Source organism: Malus sylvestris, chromosome 5, assembly GCF_916048215.2.
Source record: "Malus sylvestris chromosome 5, drMalSylv7.2, whole genome shotgun sequence".
NCBI lineage: Eukaryota > Viridiplantae > Streptophyta > Magnoliopsida > Rosales > Rosaceae > Malus > Malus sylvestris.
The window spans coordinates 36,945,614-36,968,107 of record NC_062264.1 but is presented as its reverse complement, the minus strand read 5'-3'; the positions used below and the strand labels follow the sequence as shown (position 1 = coordinate 36,968,107).

Here is a 22,494-nt window from a genome sequence, read left to right as displayed (position 1 = left end):
ACATGAAAAATTCGATCATAATAGGATCACAAATAGATTTGTGATCAATGAAAGTGATAAATGCATTTATGTTAAGCAAACGAAAAATGCTTATGTTATTGTATGTTTATATGTTAATGACATGCTTATATTGGGAACTAACAAAGATGTGATTAACTCCACGAAGAAAATGCTAAATTCTAGCTTTGATATGAAAGATATGGGAATAGTTTATGTGATTCTTGGAGTTCAAATTCTAAGGAATTCAGATGGATATGTCCTAACTCAATCACATTATGTTGAAAAGGTTCTAAAAAGGTTTGGACATTATGATTGTAAACTTGCAGTAACTCCATTTGATCCCATTCATAAACTTACTAAAAACGAAGAAGAGAGCGTTTCGCAATTGGAGTATACCAAAGTTATAGGTTGCTTGATTTACATTATGAATTGTACAAGACCTGATCTTTCTTATTCAATAAGCCGACTAAGTAGGTATTCAGGTAATCCTGGAAGAGATCATTGGAATGCTTTAATAAGGGTATTAAGATACTTAAAGCATACAATGAACTATGGTTTGCATTACACTAAATATCCCCCAGTATTAGAAGGATATTGTGATGCAAATTGGATTTCAAGGAGCACAAACAGTAAATCCACAAGTGGATATGTATTTACACTTGGTGAAACAGCTGTGTCATGGAAATCATCTAAGCAAACATGTATAGTACGTTCGACAATGGAACCAGAGTTTATAGCCTTAGATGCAGCTGCTGATGAAGCTGAATGACTTAAACATTTTCTGGAAGATATTCCATTATGGCCCAAGCTTGTGACTGCAATATGTATACATTGTGACAACATGGCTGCACAAGGTCGAGCCAAAAAACACTGAATATAATGGGAAGTTAAGACATAAAAGGTGACGACATAGAACTATTAGACAACTACTCAAGAATGGAACTATTTCCATTGATTATATTAAATCTAAGGAGAATATTGCCGATCTTTTGACAAAAGGCCTATCCAAGGACCAAATGGCATTTACATCGAGGGGAATGGGTTTAAAGCCAACTCAATGAGTTATAACTTGACGGAAACCTAACCTAGCTAATTGGAGATCCCATGGTCTAGGTTCAATAGACAAACTAATTAAGGAAAACTCAAGGTAAGAAACACACAATCCTTACTTATTCCTATGATGGAAAATAGTGTGTTGCTTGTAAGATGTAGAGGGTGAATCGTTATTCTTAATAATGCTAATATCTTATGGTTAAGATGAATAGAAAAAGCCATTCTTAATTAGCATTACCTATATGAGATTGATGTGGGGTCGCATCTTTGAGAATTGATATGGCTACAATTCTCCAAGGGTCTCATGAAATCAGGATATGTTCAAGACCAAAATGAACACAATCGTATGAATTGAAGTGTGTCACTATATGATATGTGTGATACCTATTGTTTAGATTTACTACTTAAAATGATCAGTTCAAGATTTTAAATTCATTGCTTCATTAGGTAAATCCGATAAGTACTCACTAGAGAAGGTTCAAGTCCAAAAGACATCTATCCCGATGCATATCCTATCTAAGATCTCTGGAAAGACGTTACTAATTTAGTTAGTATCTTATTTTCTATTCAAATGTGGGGTATTGTTGGAACTTGTGAAGGACTCCCAATCCCACATCACCCAAACCTTTTTAGAAAGTTCCCTTTATAAGTGAGTTCACTCACTTATAGTTTGCAAAGAATTGGGCCAAGGCCATGGACCTTGGGCCTTAGACTTGGAGGGTTTGGGTGTATATATTAAATGTCAAAGATGGGCCTTGGGCCTTGGGGCTCAGATGGTCGAAAAACACAAGTTACGTTTTTTATTTTTTGGATTCAGTTTTTCCGAAAGGATAGAACTGATTAAACAGTTACGTCTGTTTTCAAATAATAAGCATGAACGGTTATGTATGTTCAAATACGCCATTATATATATATATATATATGGCAGTCAGATCGGAAACCAAATAATCAATTCCATCACTTCCTTTTTCCATCCTTCACAGAGAAACAACACAATCAATTTGCCAAGAATCCAAGTTCTAGAGCAAGAACTTGGGTTAGATAGTTGTATCCTGCAAGATAGACGTCCATTAAACCACTACACTGGAGTAGGGGCGAATTTCTGTCTTAGGAGATTGCGTCTGCAAACCTCTATCTTCCTAAACAAGTCAGTGATTTGTGATTTTTTATGCAATTTCATTAATTTTATGTGTGTGTGTGTGTGTATATATATAGTATTTGTTGTGAAACATTCATTCAAAATAAACAGTCCAAATTATATATATTGTGTAATTGACATTTGATTGGTTGTAACATAAGTTACACAAAATATTGTTATTGTCGAGTCTGGTCGTATGAGTTTGTAACTAAGCAGAATCTTAAAGTTGTTGCATTATCACCTTTTATTTCAAAGTATTTCATGCATGTGAAATGGTTAATGACCGTCGATTTGAAGCCCCGTGATTGATTGCCCCTAGTGAACTCAAATTTAGTTGCTTCACTAGGATTGATAGTGGCCTGGTGTATAAATACTTAAATCAGGTTTGCAAAATATAAGATCATCGAAATTGAACAAATATGTTGGGGAAGAGGAAGGATTATGGAACGAAAGCAATAAAAAAGGGATGTGCTATCCACACACCCCATTTTACTTCTTACACACCATTTGATAATTTTTGTCTATTGATCTTCTTTAATTCATCCGATCTGACGGCCAAAAATTAAAAATGTGTGTGAGAAGTAAAATGTGGTGTGTGGATATCATAACCCTAAAAAAATAAGGCTCGTGAAATATATGGCACAATTTCAAATCGTTAGATTTCTATTGAATGGTCTAAATTAAATGAGGGAATGGGGGAGAGAGAAATAGAAGGAGAGAGAAATAGAAGGTGAGAGAATCCACGTGACTTCCACTGCAAAAATGTATTCAAATCAAAAGACTCGGCCGAATTGTGGAAGATTAAAGAGAAAATTAGATTCAACCACTTCTTTTTCACATTTTTTAAACTAAACATTTGTAGGTTTTTAAGTTTTGATTAAACTTTTAAAAATTTAATTAGGGTGCTTTAATTTATGTCCACATCAGCATTTTCTAATTTAATTCATTTATCTGTTATTAATGTATTTTTCTCAAATTTAAAGGATATATACTCCTCATTTCCAGTTTATCCTTAATAATTCTTAATTGTCTCACTAAAAATCAGAGACCATGTTTTCTGCTTTTTCGTTTCTCTCACCCAGTTCATCAAAAGAGAGATACAGGCGTGAAGACTTTTGCAGGGGAGAGAGAAAGAGTTAGACATAGAATAACTACTAAAAATAAGCTGCAATTTGATAGGGGATATAGAGAGATTAGGCGTTCATAAACAACGATCTATTTTATTGGCTTATGAATGTTCCGCGATCTTTATATCCACCATTATTGAGTATGCACACATATTGCATCTTGTATCTCTGGACATGGATCACCACAATTTATTTTTCAAATAGAAGCGTACCGATGTCAAATTAAAATGTACCAATATCAAATTAAAACGTAACAAAGTTAAATTAAAACGTACCAATGTCAAATTAAAACGTACCATGCAATTTGAAACTTACTCGTGTTCAAGTGAAACGTACCCACTATAATATCTAGAAGGAAATTGAGTCAATCGAAGCGAACTTTCCAAACGTACCCTGGTACGTGAAAAGTTATGAAAATATCGATGCAAAGTGTGGTAAAACAAAAGGCTTACGCTTTAGTGTCAATATTCAGATTTGAAGGTGTACAATATATCGTACCCCACCATCATCGATGACAATTTGACATTGGCGTGTGCTATCAATTAATACGGTGTGGAGTTGGAAGAAAAAGGTACGCAAGAAGCAGAAGCAAATATCAAGTCGTTTTTTTTAAAGGGGAAGCAAATATCAAGTCATTTTTTTAAAGAGAACTTTAATGAAAAACTCCCGGTACTATTCACTTTAACGAAAAATCACATTTTTACACTAAAAAGTCAATTCTAGTACTATTCACTTTACCCTTTATTTTGTCCTTATCATTAAAACTCAAAGTTTTCAAATCCTTTTTCATTAGTTTTTTTTTTAAATTGTAAAAGAATTTATGTTGAAATTGAATACTGAATCATAACCACTAGAGATTTTATAGCTAATTGGTAAAGTGCATATAATGGCAAATCATGTAGTTTTGTATTATGTGGAACCTAAATGGTAGGAAGATGTTTAATCAAAATTATAAAAGGCATGGATGTTTAATCTCAAAATTTCAAAAGCTAGGCATCTGTATCAAAAAGCCAAACTCCAACTGCCACCCGAAATTTCAAAGAACGTGAATGAGGGAGAGGATGTTAAGTACTAGTTTGGTACTGAGGTGCTTTTATAAAAAGTGAGTATAAAAAAAGTTGAGCTCAAAAAGGTGTTTGGTAAACACTTAAAAACATCTTATTTTCATAGTTTTGAGTGGAAAAAAGCTGAAAACGTAAAGCAGTAAAGATGAACTTATTCTCACAGTACAGTAGAAATATTTTTTTTTCAAAGTACATCAATACTAAACCAGCCATAAGTCTAGTATCCATTAATTAATTAACGTGGAAGAACAACATGACCTATAATAAGTTTGAGTTTTGGTTTTTTACCTGCATAATTGTAATACATTTTATATGTCGATACTAATTTAGATGCATCCAAAGCTCACTTTTAATCTAGGCGATTGAGGACGTCGTTAATAACAATATATTCTGGACGACTAAATCAGTATTAGCCCACACAACACATGAAGCTTGATGCAGCATGCATGGATCATGTGGCTTTTGATTTGATATGGTAGGAGAAGTCCATCGAATTACATATCAACATCAAAGGCCATGTTTTGCAAATTGCTAATGATATGGAATGGAATTAGATGGTGAGACTCGTCAAATTGTGATGAGACAAATCGTATTATTGAGAATTAGATGGTCATCCAATCAAAAGCTTATCCACTGATCTCTCTACCATTTGAATGAGAGATTTTTCAATGTGATCGGTACATGGAGTAGTACAATATGTGTTATTGTACAAATTGTTAGATATGTGTGCTAAAAACTTAATAACTTAAAAATGAAATTTCTCATCACTTTTATTAAAACACATAATGTATCACTTGTGTTCCCATCACAAGTAAAAATTGTTCTCCTTGAAGAGTTGGAAATTGGAAGGCATCCAATCCATGCCGGACATTTTGATGGAAACGAGGAGGATAAGATACCCTAGCTGCTAGCAGTTGTCGCTTCTGGTTCTTAAGCACTATTATTTAAATGATTATATTCTTTTTTAGAAAAATTAATAAAAAAAACTTCAAAATTATGAATTTTAACAAAAAAATTAACCATTAATTTTATTTAATGATTAAGACAAACCCAACATAAAACCAGCCCAATAAAATTGCCCAAGCACAGAGTTTCCAATTTTACCCTGATAGCAAACCTTGCTGTGTTTATTTATTTCGTTTCACTTCATACGAAAAGAGATAAAAGCTTTGTACATTTTGTACGGATCTCATATTCCTTTTCTCTATGCAATTTTCCCATTTCATCACCCCAGTCGCCGATTTTTTCTCCGTTAAATCAATGAGATCCCATCTCACTTGATTCTATAGCTCTCCGATTGACTAGGTAATTTTCTCTTCAAACTAAATCAAGATCCAACTCTTCATTCGCCATGGAAGGGAAGGCCAAGCTTCGGCCTCCTCCAATGCCTTCTCCTTCATGTCGAAAGGGTGGAGGGAAGTGAAGTACTCGGCCGACGCGGATCTTCTATCAATGAAGCACCGGCCAAACGAGTTCAAGAACCTAGCGACGTCGTTCGACCGCGAGCTCGAGAACCTCTTCAAGTTCAACTCTTTGTCGTTGTTGCCGGGGATTCGATCGTTGGCATTGCAGTCGACTGAGATAGCCTTCATAAAAAAGTTGTAATCCCATGTCGAATCTTTCTTCCTATATTTTGTGAAAATGGGTTTCACTGTTTTCTTATGGAATTTGAGTTCAATTTTGTGTTTTTGGAATATCATTTTGGGTTTAAGGCTGATTTAAAATGGGTTTTCCAAAGTTGTATCAACGGGGAAACGATTCGAGGTTTAAGGATGTCAAAAAAGATGTGATGACGCTAATAGTTGCTTTTGCCACATTTTGTTATGAGCTTAAAAGTTTGAAATGAAGATAAAAGTGAATAATTTGATTATGATGACTTGTCAATGTCTTTGGATATTTTGTAGCATTGTTTAGTCTCAAAGGTCATATGCATATCCAGTGTTCTAACTTCTGATTTGAGTCACATGTGCCTTATATTTTTATTTTGTCTCATGGGATTGCCCAGTTCCAGGATTGTAAATCTGATAATATTTTTCTCATAAATTTGCTTGTCTCGACAACTTTGGATTATACTAATTTGGAAAGCTTGCAAAAAACTCCCCGTTGGTAAAATATGGTATCTTTATTCTTGGCACATTGGGTGTTTTATGAGGGAAATTCCAGATCAAAAAGCCAAAAGAGGTTAGTTGATTACTTAAGGAGCTGTACTATTTCCGACATCTATTTGGTGTTTTATGAGAGAAATTCCAGAATTTATGACATTTCTCGAATATTAGCACCATATCTTAAGACACAAAAAAACCATAAATCACTCATCCTAGATCCTCTGTAATAATGCATATTCATCTATTGCTTCAGTTTTAGAAATAATGCCTAATTTTTTGTTTGGTTTCATAAATAGTGTCTATTTGTTCATCCAGTTTCATCAATAGTGTTTACTTATTGGTCCGATTTTATAAATAATGTTTAGTTCTTAATCCAGTTTCATAATTAATGCTTAGTTCTTGGTTCAGTTTCATAAATAGTGTTTCTTTCTTAGTCTTGTTTCATAAATAATTTCCACCTATTGGTTTTGTTTTAGAAATAGTGTCACATTTTTTATTTGATTTCATAAATAGTGTCTATTTATTGGTCTAGATTCATAAATAGTGTCTCCTTATTAGTCAAATTTCATAAATAGTGTCTAGTTCTTGATCCATTTTCATAAATAGTGTCTACTTCTTGGTCCAGTTTCATAAATAATGGGTTAGTTCTTGGTCCACTTTCATAATAGTGACTTAGTTCTTGGTCTAATTTCATATATAGTGTCTAGTTCTTGGTCCCGTTTCATAAATAGTGTATAGCAATTGGTACAGTTTCATAAATAGTATCTCTTTCTTTGTCTAGTTTCATCAATTGTGTCTTTTTCTTGGTCTAGTTTCATAAAGAGTTTCCACCTATTGGTTTAGTTTTAGAAATAGTGTATCATTCTTGATTTGGTTTTGTTTATATCATATTTAGGGCCTCGTATTTAGATCTCGTACAAATACTCGGGGGACTTAAATATAATTATGTGATAAAGGAATGGGCAAATATGTAATAAGTGACTAGCCATTCATGCCATCAACCAGGTGATGAAATGTACAACCCGTACTCTCCTTCATGCCACCAACCAGGTGATCAAAAGTACGCCCAGTACTCCAAATTATACATGAGCATTACTCATGTCATTCATACATAAACATTCATGAGCATCACTCATGGCAATCATACATAAACATTCATGACCGTCATTCATGTCAACATTCATGAGCATCACTCATGTTAACATTCATGAGCATCACTCATGACAACATCCATGAGCATCACTCATGTCAATCAACATAAACATTGATGAGCATCACTCATGTCAATCAGCTTCAAAAGCTTCATTTACAGAGCTCTAGCTTCAAAAACGTCCTTTACAGAGCTCTAGCTTCAAAGCTTCACTTGCAAAGCTTCACCTATAAAGCTTCAGTGCAGGGTATACAAATACCACATTCAAACAACCGCCACTTCGGCCCATACATGGATTCAATTTGAAGTCTCCAGCCAACAGACTCTATTGACCGAAGACTTGGGGGACTACATTATGTACCATATATTGGGCCTCAAATGGGCCTCATGAAAAATACAAAATACTTGGGGGACTCTAGCCCATCACTTATGTATTGAGAAGCAAGCTATTATTCTATAAAAGGGACTCCCTCACCATTATTAGAGAACATCAACTCTAGCCCATCATTCATGTATTGAGGAGCGAGCCCTTATTCTATAAAAGGGACTCCTTCACCATCATTAGAGAACATTAACTCTAGCCCATCACTTATATATTGAGGAGCGAGCCCTTATTCTATAAAAGGGACTCCCTCACCATCATTAGAGAACATCAACTCTAGCCCATCATTCATGTATTGAGGAGCGAGCCCTTATTCTATAAAAGGGACTCCATCACCTTCAACGCCACAAGCCGAGCCAACCAAGGCAACATAAGCCATGAGCCGAGCAGCCTCGCAGTATGTGCTACTTCTAGTTGAGCATCATTTCAGATTGAGCACCGCCTCATATCGAATATCAATTCAAGACAACATCTAGTTACTTTGGCCCACACATAGATTGAATTTCAAGTCTTCAGCCAAAAGACTCTCTTGACTGAAGACTTGGGGGACTACTGTTTATACCATATTTAGGGCATCGTATTTAGATCTCGTACAAATACTCGGGGGACTTAAATGTAATTATGTGATAAAGGAATGGGCAAATATGTAATAAGTGAGGAGTCCTTATTCTATAAAAGGACCTTTCACCCTCATAATTAGGGGAGACCAATTCTTAAGGCTCCTCACCCCCTCTCAAATCTCTCACTCTTAGAGCTCTCTCTCTCCCTCAGATAAATACATTATCAGTGTGGACGTAGCCTAAACCTTGGGGTGAACCACGATATATCTTGTGTTATTTACATTTCTTGCAGATTCACGGTCGGATTTACGTTGTTCCAAGACCTCCGGTTTTGTGCATCAACAGGTTTCATAAAGGGAGATTATATTCACACACCCCAAATTACTTCTCTCACACCTTTTTAATTTTTTAATATTTTTCTATCAAGTGTTAGTGGTGTGTAGAAAATATTAAAAAATTAAAAAGGTGTGGGAGAAGTAATTTGGGGTGTGTGAATATAATTTCTCTTCATAAATAGTGTATACTTATTGGTTCAGTTTCATTATAGTGTCTCCTTATTTTAAGGAGAATTAGAATGTTATACTCTAATAAAAAAAATATATATATACGGTCAATAATGGTATCATTTGACAATTTGACAACATAAGCATCTAGACATCCTGCTAGTGTACATATAACCCGGATTTTGCTAAGTTCGTCCTTTTAAATATGGCTAAAATAACAAAAACTTATAACTCAGTTGGTTAAAAGCATTTCACATTTACTCTCGAAATCTGGAGCTTGTCCCTCAATATCTATAGTAGAAGAAAGAAAAAAAGATATGGTAAAAGTTATAATTCATACATGATTATGTTTAATTACTATTTGCTATAATTATACAAGAGGTTTATGTCTTTGTAATTGTAAGATGCCGTGAGCTCTAACTCTCAAGATATTTTCTAAGGCAGCATAATCTTTAGATGACAGAAAACTTGAAGAGGTAACATGGACTCCATCCATGTTAATTTTCACAAGCATACTCTTTCCGCTAGTTTCAACTGGTTTACCATTAGGAGCTAATTAATTACATTGGGTGTTGATTCGTATCCTTAAGAAAATGTTTAACTTTATTTTAAATTTTTATGTGATTTTTAGGCTTTAATGAGGCAATGGCATATTCGTAAATAAATGAAAGTTTAATTCTCAATAATTCTAACAGGTCTAACAGAAGTCGGGGCATAGCTGGAAAAGAAATTTTTATTTTGCACGTGGGGTTATATTGTTGGGCTGTTTTCTTTTAGTTTTTGTCTTTTTTATTAAAATTTAAGTCCTTTATATTAAAATTTAAGTCTTTTTTATTAAATAAAGTTAGTTGATGATTTTTGGTTAATAAAAAATTTGGAGAAGCTTTTTATTAAAACTCCCTTCTTTTGTCTGTTTTTTTTTAATTATTATTATTAAGAGAGGATTCAAAATTATTACAATAATTTGACGAGAAAGGGGGTGGGGCTTTGGATCTGGGACATATAGATAGAAACTCAAAATCATATCCACTACAATATTGGACCACATGCAAGAAATGATCATGTTCTACATTAATATTCTATTCAAAATTTATGGGGAGGAAGATTTGTACTTAAGTGCACAAGGGAACACACTTTGTTTAGTCAATGTGATTATGCACAACTTTTAATCAATATTAATTCTAAATTATACTTGAAAAAAATTATTCTCAATAATATATATTGCGACATCTAATTTAACACACTGCTTTTTTACTCTCATGTACTCCTATGAGAAAAAAGATTTTGTGAATATTTAATTTAGAGTGCAGATTGATAATGGAGTGCGAAATCGTTGCCCTAATGTATATAACTCTAGTAATCAGTGCCAAAAATTTGGAATTTGGCTATATGGTTGATAGATTGAAACTAATGTATGGCCTTGCTTGCTCATTACTTGACAAGGAGCAAGAACACATTTGGCCTCTTTCTCTACTCTGTCTGTATATGTTAGGCTCACCAATTATTGTCTTTGTCTTTGTGACTCATCACTTTATGTATCAGCGATGAGCATGGAAATATTCCCACCATAGTTTCTTCAGTTCTACCTTTTTTATCACTCTCTTTTTGTCTTTCCATTTTGTACAATGATCACAAGTTCAGACGACTTGATTTAAATTACAGTTTCTTCACCATCCTCTTCCTAATTCTTCTTCTACCAATCTTGACATCTTCAGCATGTACATCCGAAAAGAAAGACGAACACCGAAACGAATCTAAATTGCTGATCAGATATAAACTAATTGCAATAGCCTCAGTCCTAGTTTCTGGTGCACTAGGAGTTTGTCTTCCATTCTTGGTGAAGAACATACCATTTTTCCACCCGGAAAAAGACTTGTATCTCTTGATCAAAGCCTTTGTGGCCGGGGTGATTTTAGCAACGGGGTTTGTTCATCTGCTTCCTGATGCTAACGACAGCTTGACAAGCCCCTGCCTTAGTGAAAACCCATGGAGAAGGTTTCCCTTTACAGGTTTTGTTGCCATGGTGTCAGCCATTGGGACATTGATAATGGAAGCTATTGCTACTGGGTATCAGAAGAGGTCTGAGCTCGGGAAACCTCAGCCAGTTGATGGTTATGAAGAAAATGATCATGCTGTTCATTTTCATGGTTCTGCATCAAATTCGCCGGAGCTGATCCGTCATCGAATCATATCACAGGTAATCCAAATAAATTGTCTTTAAAGCTTGGCGTCTAAATTTCCTATATATATACGAACTCTACATCTTTTTTATCTTATACAAACGAAATAACAAAAGCAATAAAGGATTAGGCGAGCAGACCAACATGCTAGTCCAGTTGTCGGACTACATACATATGGACTCGCAATTATTAATTGATTGGCCATGCAATACAAAATGCAGGTTCTGGAATTGGGCATTCTGGTTCATTCAGTGATCATTGGAATATCTCTTGGTGCTTGTCAAAGTCAACACACAATCAAGCCTTTGGTGGCAGCATTGAGTTTCCATCAATTTTTTTAGGGCATGGGACTTGGTGGATGCATCTACCAGGTACTCGGTTCTCAGCTAACAAATTTTTTTGTCAAGTAAAAAAGAAGAAAAAAATGCTCCCAAAATTCCTGCTAGCTTGACCGTTGTAGGAGAAGAACTTTTATGTAACGGGAATTCCATATTGTGGCTGTATCCCAAGTTAGTTCTTGTCATGTTAAAACGCATGATTGAATTGAGATACTAATTATAAGCTAATTAAAATATCTGAAAATATGACTTTAGCCCTTGAAATTTAATTTTTTCCACGTAAAATCCGACATAAGTTTTTTATTTAAATAAAACCCATTGACTAGATTCCACATCAGCAAATTCATTAATTATATTTGACTTTACACATTTAAAAAATTTCGATGCCCAAAACACCCCTATTTGAATGTTTGATTTACACAATTAATTCCATACAAATTGTAAGGGCGAATTAATGATTTCACAAAAATTAAAAAATAATAAATTCATTGCCTAATATATAATAACAATAAAACATGCCCAATAAATGTAGTAATACATGCTTAGTTAAGTCAATAAAATTATATTTTACATATAAATGTAGGTAAATTATTTCACGCGCACACACACACACACACACATATATATATAACAAAAAAAAAAGCTTGATATACAAAAACAATTCATGCAAAATAGTTTACCTACATAATAAAGCAAACCCAATATATGCAAAGTACATGCAAAATAATTTACCTACATAAAAAATGTTATTATTTTATTCAATACTAGTTTACCTATTTTTGTACATATAATAATAAAATGTGCCCAATATATATGATGATACATACAAAATAATATACCTACATAATGAAGAAATGTTATTTGATTCAAAATTAATTTACTTACAAAATAAAGCAATTTTATTTTATTCAAGATTAATTTACCTATTATTTGTGTATATATATATATTATAATAATAAAATGTGCCAAATATATGTAATAATACATGAAAAATAAATTACCTACAAAATAAAAGAATGTTATTTGATTCAATATTAATTTACCTACAAAATATATGTTATTTGCTCATCATAAATTTAAATATAGGTAGATTAATTAGTTTAATATGTTTGATCATATACGTAGTACTGTGCATGTGTGTGTGTGACACACCCCGTCCCGAAGGAGGGCATGCTGGCCGTCACGTGAGAGTGACGTAACCATTTACACAGTACGGAAGCTTTAAGATACAATTTATAAGTTGATACACCCGAAGGTGAGTCCTAATTTTGTCCAATCTATCAGAACACCGTCAAATTCCTCGTAGTCACCACACCTTTGTGATTCCTGAACCTGGAGGGGCGCAAAACCAAAATTGAGTGGGTCAGTAAAACAATTCTTTTCCAAATCCAAACATTTCTCAAAACGTTGTAACCCCTCTCCGTAAAACCTGTATACTTTCCCAGAAATGTAAAATATAAATATACATATATATTCTCAAGACTTCAAGTCATTAACTCAACATTTTCATCATAATTATGCCATGCCACATCATCTCAACATTTCTCATATTAATTATGCCATGCCACATCATCTCAACAGTAATAAGGTATGAATGCATCAACATAAATCATATCAGGTGCAATAAAGTAATCAACCGGAGGCCCTCTATTAGCCCGGTTGAACCTAGAGCTCAAAATCTATCACTCTCACACTCTGCCGGAGTCACTCCGCGTGACCTGTTCGACCTTCTGCACACAAGTTACGCTCTAGTGCTTTCTCATCAATCATCTGTGCACATAATCTAAGGTCACCCACCAGTCGGAATCTCACTAACACTCTCGCGACTGGCCTGTCGTACCCACTCCGCGTGGACTGTACGACTAGCATCTACTTGGATCCAAGACGAGCGTGCGATGCGGTGAATACTATAAGCACTAAACTATGGTGCAGGATTTGAGCTCAATATACATCAACATCATCATAACAGAAATAAATACTCACCTGTGCGTCCATCGCACCATTTCATACATATGCATCATAAATCAATTCTTACCTGTGCGTCCACCGCACCAATTCATATATATGCATCATAAATCAATTCTTACCTGTGCGTCCACCGCACCAATTCATACATATGCATCATATATTAATTCATGCATGGCATTTCAACTCACATTTCTATATACTTTTCATATCAATTCTATGCATGGTATTTCACTTCCCGTTTTTCCACATAACTCATATGCATTTCATTTTAAACATATTTTCATTTCAATTCAATTTCTGGGAAACGTCAAGTATATATATATACGGAAAACAAAACGGCCCACTCACAGAATACATCGACGTGTCGTAGGTTCCTGAGCCTCCCTTAGTCATGCCCAACGTCCGTACAAGCCTCGCCTATACGAGAAATAACCGAATTAACGTTATTTAACGCATAACCTAATTCTTAGCTAATAACTCCTCATATATTGCTCAAATTGGGTATATGAATATACCACGGTGATCTACTCGACGTCACGGACGTCGACATATTTTTAGATTAATTTTTTTACTGTAGCACGCGCCCCCACGCGCCAAGGAAAGCACGGCCCACGCGCCCCCACGCGCATCATCTTCTTCCTTGGGTCGCCGGACTGGTTTTTCCGGCGGCCGTTTTCTGGGCAGTTTTTCAAATTGCCATAACTTTGTCATTTCTCAACGAAATCAAGTGATTCAAAAACGAAAGTTGTAGCCCTTGAAGAGACAAAGAGAATGGTACCTTGTACAACACCTAGTTCGCCGTGGTTTGGCCGGAAACTGCCTCGAAAGCCTCGGAGGTCGCCGGAAACTGGGTATTTTTCAAATGAGTATAACTTCTTCAATACTCAACGAAATTGAGTGAAACAAAAAGGAAAGTTGTAGTACTTGACGAGACGAAGAGATTGATACCTACCTCAACTCCTAACTCGCAGGGGATTCGCCGGAAAGAGCCTCGAAAGCTCCGGCCAAACTTTAAACTTGTCGATCTCCGTGTTCTTACGTCCAAAAACTTCCAACGAAGCACTCCGAGCTTCCTTGGGACTTCCTTAAGCTCACTGTGAGCTTGGTTTCACCTAAAACAAAGCCAATTCGAAGATCATGAACAGTGCTCTTCACGGGAACTTGGAAACTAGGGTTTTTCCGAAGCAAAACTTACCTGAAATGGATACCAACGTGATCGTGAAGTCCTCAGGATTCCAATGGTGGTGTCAAACTTGACGTTGGTATAGATTTAGGGTGGTTTTGTGGTGGTCCGTGTGAGTTCGAAGGAGAGGGAGAGAGAAAGTGAGGTCTGAGGAAGAGAGAGAGTACATACGGGAAATGGGGAGGGAATCAGGGTAGGACGCCCTACTTAAATCCCAAACACAACTTTAAACATACTAATGTAAATCCAATTGTTAAATTTTCGTCCCTTAGTCCCGCTTAAGGGCATTTTGGTCTTTTCACGTCCTTGGAATTAAAATTCCGGGACGGGCTGTGACAATCTTCCCTCCTTATAGAATTTCGTCCCCGAAATTCCAGCAACCAACTAAATCAACCATACTCCAACAATAGCTTCGGTTAAAAATCTCTCATCCGATTCTTTTCCTCCCACATAATTTTCCACTGAATGATTTCCTTCACAAAGCTTTTACCACTTACTCTGTCTTAATTCTCAGGACCTTCTTTTTCCAATCCAAAGTCGTCCTTGGTTCCTTATCAAGTCGAATCCAATTTAATTCTCAATAGTTGCATCAGGATCTCATGTGACGAATTTGCCACCTAGTGACAACGTATCGAACCCAAAATACATTAAGTACCTTAGCCAACTCTGAAGACATCACCACTTGTATGCAACTTCATCGATTCCTTTAGTGATCAAATCGATCTGATGTGTCTAAGACTTATCTTGTCTTCCTTTCCAAATCTTGCTATTTCTTTTCATGGTGAAATTTCCAAATATCAATTCATGAAACACATCATGCACTTACAACAACTCTGGAAGCCATTTAAATCTGTATTCAACTTCACCAACCTTTCGATGATCACATAAAATTCGGTTCACTTAGGATTTAACTTGCCTTCCTATCCAGACCGAATCACACTTTTCCAAGGTGAAAACTTCGAAAATATAAAACCATCTGTCTTATACACTTGATTAGTGGCATATCCCTCTGTTAATCTCTTTTGGCATTCCTGGTTACTTTCAGGTTAACTTAATCACCTGAATACTTCGAGGAGACTCATCCATAGTCTCAGGGTCTACTAAAACTCTTTCTTGATCGAATCTTTCTCTATTCAGAAGCATTTCATTCACAAGTCAACAAAAACCGACTCACATGACACATTTCATAGTCCTTATGGCGTTACTTCGGAAACTGCACAACCAACATACTTAAGAAACTCAGCAGTTCCGTAAACCAATTCTTCTTTCCATAAAACAAATAAGTACCGTTGTCCTGTCTGGGAAAAAGTTATTACTCAGCACTGGAGTAATTGTACTAACTTGGTACATTGACCAACTATCGCTTCAAATTCAATCATAACCATCCTATGTACAAGGAAACTTGTACACATAATCCAAAGTAATATCTTTCCATTTCCACTGCGAAACAGAAAATAGTTATCTCAATCCAAAGGTTTATCTTTTTCTGCCTCAATCTGCTGACCAAATAAAACTGTCGAATGGTATGATAAATCTTATTACTTTTGGAATATTGCAGAAGTTGAACAGTGAACTTCGTCCAATATTTGCTTGCTTCAAATCCTCAGCATTAGGCACATACTTTTTGTTTTCTTGTATCCACATACCATTTGATTCACGAATCATGTACTCATTCTTTTTCCCTTCTTTCTCTGCCTTGGTTAATTCTTAAATTTCCTCGTCAAACATTTAAATTTCGAGTACGACCTTACCAAACAGGCCTAACTTGAAAATTAACAAGTATAACTTCTTCTCGATCTTTCATTCTTAACTTTACTTTAATTGATTTTCAATCCACGAGAAGATAATCTTGGCAAGCGTGCCTGACATTAATCTTACTGTAGTCTTCTCACCAAGTGCTTCAGCTAGAACAATTCTACGATCACCCTGATCGTACAATCATGTTCATTTAACAATACAATTCACTTTCGCTGCCTCATATCAAAATCTTTCCAAGTAATGAATATTGAAGACTTTTGGATTCGTAAAAATCTTGCATTCTTACCAAATATAATGCCTTCATAACTTCACAGCAAGAATGGTAATCATGACTTCCAAGTCACCAGTAGGGTAATTCATCTCATGAGATTCCATTTGTCGTGAAACGTATGCAATCACCCTAACATTTGTATCAATACAAATCCAAGATAGCCTGGTAAGCTAAGAAATTCCGAATCTCAATTACAGCTTGTGGTTGTTCCAATTTCTCAATTCTGCTGCCTTTTAAGAATTCATTTGAATACCTTAAGCAGACAAAACCAATTTCAGAATGCCACTTGATTCATCCAACATTCGCATTTGCTAAACTTAGCATACAATCGACATTCTTCCAATCTTTGTTCCACCGACTTAATACGTTTACATGCTCTGCTCTGGCTCAGAATATGCCAGAATATCTTCAATGAAAATGATATCAATTTATCAAGGTATTATTGGAATACTTCATCCATCAACTCATAAAACCGCATGAGTATCCACATAGCATCACCAAACTTCATAAGGACCATAACAAGTCCAGAAAACCATCTTATGATCAACGTCACTTATAATATTCAATTGGTAGTAACCAGATCTCAATTCAATCTTTGAATCTTCGCAATTACTTCTGAGCTGGTTAAATAAACATCAGTACATCACCATGGATAACGGTTCTCAATCGTTACCCGACTCCATTGTCTATAATCAATGAACAGTCTTAAAATCCATTTTCTTCCTCACCAACAAACTGGGGCTCCTCAAAAGTGTTGTACTAGGTTGAATAAAACTTTTATCAACCAATTCTTTCAACTGAATTTCCAATTCCCTTAACTCATCATGAACCAATCTTTAACATAAATTTATACCTGGCAACAAATCAATAGTGAATCTCATATCTCTGCCTGAAGGCAATCCAGGTATACTTTCAGGGAAGACATCAAGAAAAGTCTAACCCTTTTTTCATTTTTCACACTTCTCCGAGCAACATTCTTTAGTACCACAGGAACTAAGTATTTTTGACAGCCTTTCGAAAACAACCTCTTTGCTCTCACAGCATAAATAACGGCCTGACTCAATCCACTTTGCATACTTACAAAAGTAATCTTTGGTCATCCAGATCGATGGAAAGTACTGGTTTCCCGTAACATTCCGTCTTGTCACAATTATAACCAACCAATCTAATGGAACAGAATTAACTGACACAATATATACTCTATTACTACTAAGCATTCTGAATAAGTACAATACTAACATAAAATAATCTACCGGTTTGCTTGCTTAACGAATCCACGAATGAGTTATTAATATTACGGTCTGCAGCCCGCAATACTGATAAATCATCGTTGTCTCGATAAGTAGGCAACCACTCTCAAAGATATAACATACATAATAAGAAATATATCAGCCGAAGTCAACTAGAATGATCAATACGGCTGATTCAACTCTTATCTCAATAATACGTCGGTCGGATCCACTCCGCGTGGTCGGTACGGCCGAACCTATAACTCACCAATTTCTCATGTGTCAGTCGAACCCATTTCTCATGGTCTGTACGGCTGAACATATAACTCATCAAATCTCTCTGTACTCACGGTCAATCCGACCAACTACTAAGTCCATAGCTCTGCTGAATCGACACTATGATATCATGGAAAATTGTTGAGTACAACTGATTCTAGGGACAATTCACAATTCTGCGTCCCCTCTGTTCACATAAACACATTCAGTAATTTCACACTTCCCAAAGTGTTAATTTTGTACCTGCTGCACAAGGTACATTTCCTTTACTCGAGACACCTTGTCTCAAATATCTGGATGGAACGAGGCAAGTCTGAAAACTTTCTATAATATTCATTTATCGTCAACTTCCTTGATTCACATTTGCAAACTCTTGCTTACTACCATCGATAAATGCCGGAGGGATAAACTTTTCCTTAAACAAGTCCTTAAATAATTCTCAATCAGCTGTTTCCTCCGGTGACAACAATTAACAATCCTGTTTCCACCAGGATACAAATTCATACCCAAAACCAGGTAGTCGTCTCGACCCCTTGTCAGAAGGAAATTTCCTTTAATTTGCATAATCCGAAACATCTTTTCCAATTGGTTAAACCGTTACTTCGCTCCCTCAGGTTCATCATTTCATAAGGTGATTCAAATTCGACTCATAACCCGTCTTAAAATGTCCCTTTTTATAATAGATTGAATCACCATAATAATAGTTTTCCCTAAACCGCTATATTAGGGAGACTAAATTCCTCCAACTAAGTGGCTTACTACGAGGCGGTGTAGTTCTGACAGAATTCACTAGAACTTCTCAAGATGTCCAAAATTGCAACCATGCTCTGATACCAACTGACACACCCCGTCCTGAAGGAGGGCATGCTGGCCGTCACGTGAGAGTGACGTAACCATTTACACAGTACGGAAGCTTTAAGATACAATTTATAAGTTGATACACCCGAAGGTGAGTCCTAATTTTGTCCAATCTGTCAGAACACCGTCAAATTCCTCGTAGTCACCACACCTTTGTGATTCCTGAACCTGGAGGGGCGCAAAACCAAAATTGAGTGGGTCAGTAAAACAATTCTTTTCCAAATCCAAACATTTCTCAAAACGTTGTAACCCCTCTCCGTAAAACCTGTATACTTTCCCAGAAATGTAAAATATAAATATACATATATATTCTCAAGACTTCAAGTCATTAACTCAACATTTTCATCATAATTATGCCATGCCACATCATCTCAACATTTCTCATATTAATTATGCCATGCCACATCATCTCAACAGTAATAAGGTATGAATGCATCAACATAAATCATATCAGGTGCAATAAAGTAATCAACCGGAGGCCCTCTATTAGCCCGGTTGAACCTAGAGCTCAAAATCTATCACTCTCACACTCTGCCGGAGTCACTCCGCGTGACCTGTTCGGCCTTCTGCACACAAGTTACGCTCTAGTGCTTTCTCATCAATCATCTGTGCACATAATCTAAGGTCACCCACCAGTCGGAATCTCACTAACACTCTCGCGACTGGCCTGTCGTACCCACTCCGCGTGGACTGTACGACTAGCATCTACTTGGATCCAAGACGAGCGTGCGATGCGGTGAATACTATAAGCACTAAACTATGGTGCAGGATTTGAGCTCAATATACATCAACATCATCATAACAGAAATAAATACTCACCTGTGCGTCCACCGCACCATTTCATACATATGCATCATAAATCAATTCTTACATGTGCGTCCACCGCACCAATTCATATATATGCATCATAAATCAATTCTTACCTGTGCGTCCACCGCACCAATTCATACATATGCATCATATATTAATTCATGCATGGCATTTCAACTCACATTTCTATATACTTTTCATATCAATTCTATGCATGGTATTTCACTTCCCGTTTTTCCACATAACTCATATGCATTTCATTTTAAACATATTTTCATTTCAATTCAATTTCTGGGAAACGTCAAGTATATATATATACGGAAAACAAAACGGCCCACTCACAGAATACATCGACGTGTCGTAGGTTCCTGAGCCTCCCTTAGTCATGCCCAACGTCCGTACAAGCCTCGCCTATACGAGAAATAACCGAATTAACGTTATTTAACGCATAACCTAATTCTTAGCTAATAACTCCTCATATATTGCTCAAATTGGGTATATGAATATACCACGGTGATCTACTCGACGTCACGGACGTCGACATATTTTTAGATTAATTTTTTTACTGTAGCACGCGCCCCCACGCGCCAAGGAAAGCACGGCCCACGCGCCCCCACGCGCATCATCTTCTTCCTTGGGTCGCCGGACTGGTTTTTCCGGCGGCCGTTTTCTGGGCAGTTTTTCAAATTGCCATAACTTTGTCATTTCTCAACGAAATCAAGTGATTCAAAAACGAAAGTTGTAGCCCTTGAAGAGACAAAGAGAATGGTACCTTGTACAACACCTAGTTCGCCGTGGTTTGGCCGGAAACTGCCTCGAAAGCCTCGGAGGTCGCCGGAAACTGGGTATTTTTCAAATGAGTATAACTTCTTCAATACTCAACGAAATTGAGTGAAACAAAAAGGAAAGTTGTAGTACTTGACGAGACGAAGAGATTGATACCTACCTCAACTCCTAACTCGCAGGGGATTCGCCGGAAAGAGCCTCGAAAGCTCCGGCCAAACTTTAAACTTGTCGATCTCCGTGTTCTTACGTCCAAAAACTTCCAACGAAGCACTCCGAGCTTCCTTGGGACTTCCTTAAGCTCACTGTGAGCTTGGTTTCACCTAAAACAAAGCCAATTCGAAGATCATGAACAGTGCTCTTCACGGGAACTTGGAAACTAGGGGTTTTCCGAAGCAAAACTTACCTGAAATGGATACCAACGTGATCGTGAAGTCCTCAGGATTCCAATGGTGGTCTCAAACTTGACGTTGGTATAGATTTAGGGTGGTTTTGTGGTGGTCCGTGTGAGTTCGAAGGAGAGGGAGAGAGAAAGTGAGGTCTGAGGAAGAGAGAGAGAGTACATACGGGAAATGGGGAGGGAATCAGGGTAGGAGGCCCTACTTAAATCCCAAACACAACTTTAAACATACTAATGTAAATCCAATTGTTAAATTTTCGTCCCTTAGTCCCGCTTAAGGGCATTTTGGTCTTTTCACGTCCTCGGAATTAAAATTCCGGGACGGGCTGTGACAGTGTGTGGGTATATATATATATATATATATAAATATGTGAACGTATAGTAGTACTCTATATATATATAGTATGTGTGTATGTATGTATGTGTGTGTATATATATAGTATGTGTGTATGTATGTATGTGTGTGTGTATATATATATATAGGTAAACTATATATGTATATATACACACACACACATATATATATATATATTGAGCTTATGGTAGTAATATATACATTTGAACATATATATGTGTGTGTCAGGGGTAATAATATATGAGTAATAACATTTATTGATTTTATTTTGAATATTGTGGTACAAATTGTAAATATTTTGTAATAATAGGGCAATTACTTATATACTTGGCAATCATTTTTAAATTTGGGTTTTATTTGGATGTTTATAACTATGTGGGTTTTTTGTCTAGGAAATAAGAGTTGCAAGGGTCTATATCTAAAGAACCCTTAGAATATTTATGATTTGGGCAGGCAAAATTCAATCATAAACCATGGCAATAATGGTAGTATTTTTTTCCCTCACCACACCAACTGGGATAGCTGTTGACATAGCAATATCAAACACCTACAATGAGAGCAGCTCAACTGCACTAATTGTTCAAGGGCTTCTCTTATCAGCATCTGCTGGGATTCTTATTTACATAGCGCTTGTTGATCTTGTTGCTGCTGATTTCATAAACAATACCAAAATGCTAAGCAATCCCAAGCTCCAACTTGGAGCTAGGTTCACGCTTCTTCTTGGAGTATGTTTTATGTCTCTGATGGCAAAATGGGGAGAATCATAATTACAATTCAATTTATTAATGGTTCATTTGATAGCCTTTTTGTCTTAATTTTTCACTTTCTGTGCTCAAGATTCAAAGTATGTGAGAGAAAAGAGGAGTGAAGAAATGTGGATGACGGTGGTGGGACTGGGAGGGATGAGGAGAAATGATAGAGAATGTATGAAACAAAAATTTGAAAGTGAAACAAATCTAAAATTGTTGTAGTTTTTTTATACCTAGTTTTAGTCTTGTGCGTA

General features: G+C 36.1%; 1 protein-coding gene and 1 long non-coding RNA gene across 6 annotated transcripts; one reads left to right on the top strand and one right to left on the bottom strand.

Annotated features, from left to right (window-relative positions):
* Positions 1-10,611: 10,611 nt before the first annotated feature.
* On the top strand, positions 10,612-22,291 carry LOC126624657 (zinc transporter 1-like). 3 transcript variants are annotated; one of them, XM_050293742.1, is made up of 3 exons: positions 10,612-11,279; positions 11,484-11,633; positions 21,884-22,291. In XM_050293742.1, the coding sequence occupies exons 1-2, from the start codon at positions 11,103-11,105 to the stop codon at positions 11,601-11,603; spliced, it is 297 nt and encodes a 98-aa protein (XP_050149699.1). In that variant the 5' UTR covers positions 10,612-11,102; the 3' UTR covers positions 11,604-11,633; positions 21,884-22,291. The 3 variants fall into 3 exon arrangements, with proteins under 3 accessions (XP_050149699.1, XP_050149696.1, XP_050149698.1); XM_050293739.1 differs by having other exon boundaries at positions 10,955-11,279; positions 21,945-22,291; XM_050293741.1 differs by having other exon boundaries at positions 10,955-11,279; positions 21,925-22,291.
* On the bottom strand, positions 12,673-21,413 carry LOC126624658 (uncharacterized). Of its 3 annotated transcripts, XR_007624182.1 has the most exons (7): positions 21,143-21,413; positions 20,463-21,059; positions 20,296-20,364; positions 14,764-19,311; positions 14,084-14,680; positions 13,917-13,985; positions 12,685-12,932 (listed from the first exon to the last, which is right to left on the bottom strand). It is a non-coding gene; the product is annotated as an uncharacterized LOC126624658 (long non-coding RNA). The 3 variants fall into 3 exon arrangements; XR_007624183.1 differs by lacking the exons at positions 20,296-20,364; positions 20,463-21,059; positions 21,143-21,413 and having other exon boundaries at positions 12,676-12,932; positions 14,084-14,415; positions 14,521-14,680; positions 14,764-20,277; XR_007624181.1 differs by lacking the exons at positions 20,296-20,364; positions 20,463-21,059; positions 21,143-21,413 and having other exon boundaries at positions 12,673-12,932; positions 14,764-20,277.
* Positions 22,292-22,494: the final 203 nt, after the last annotated feature.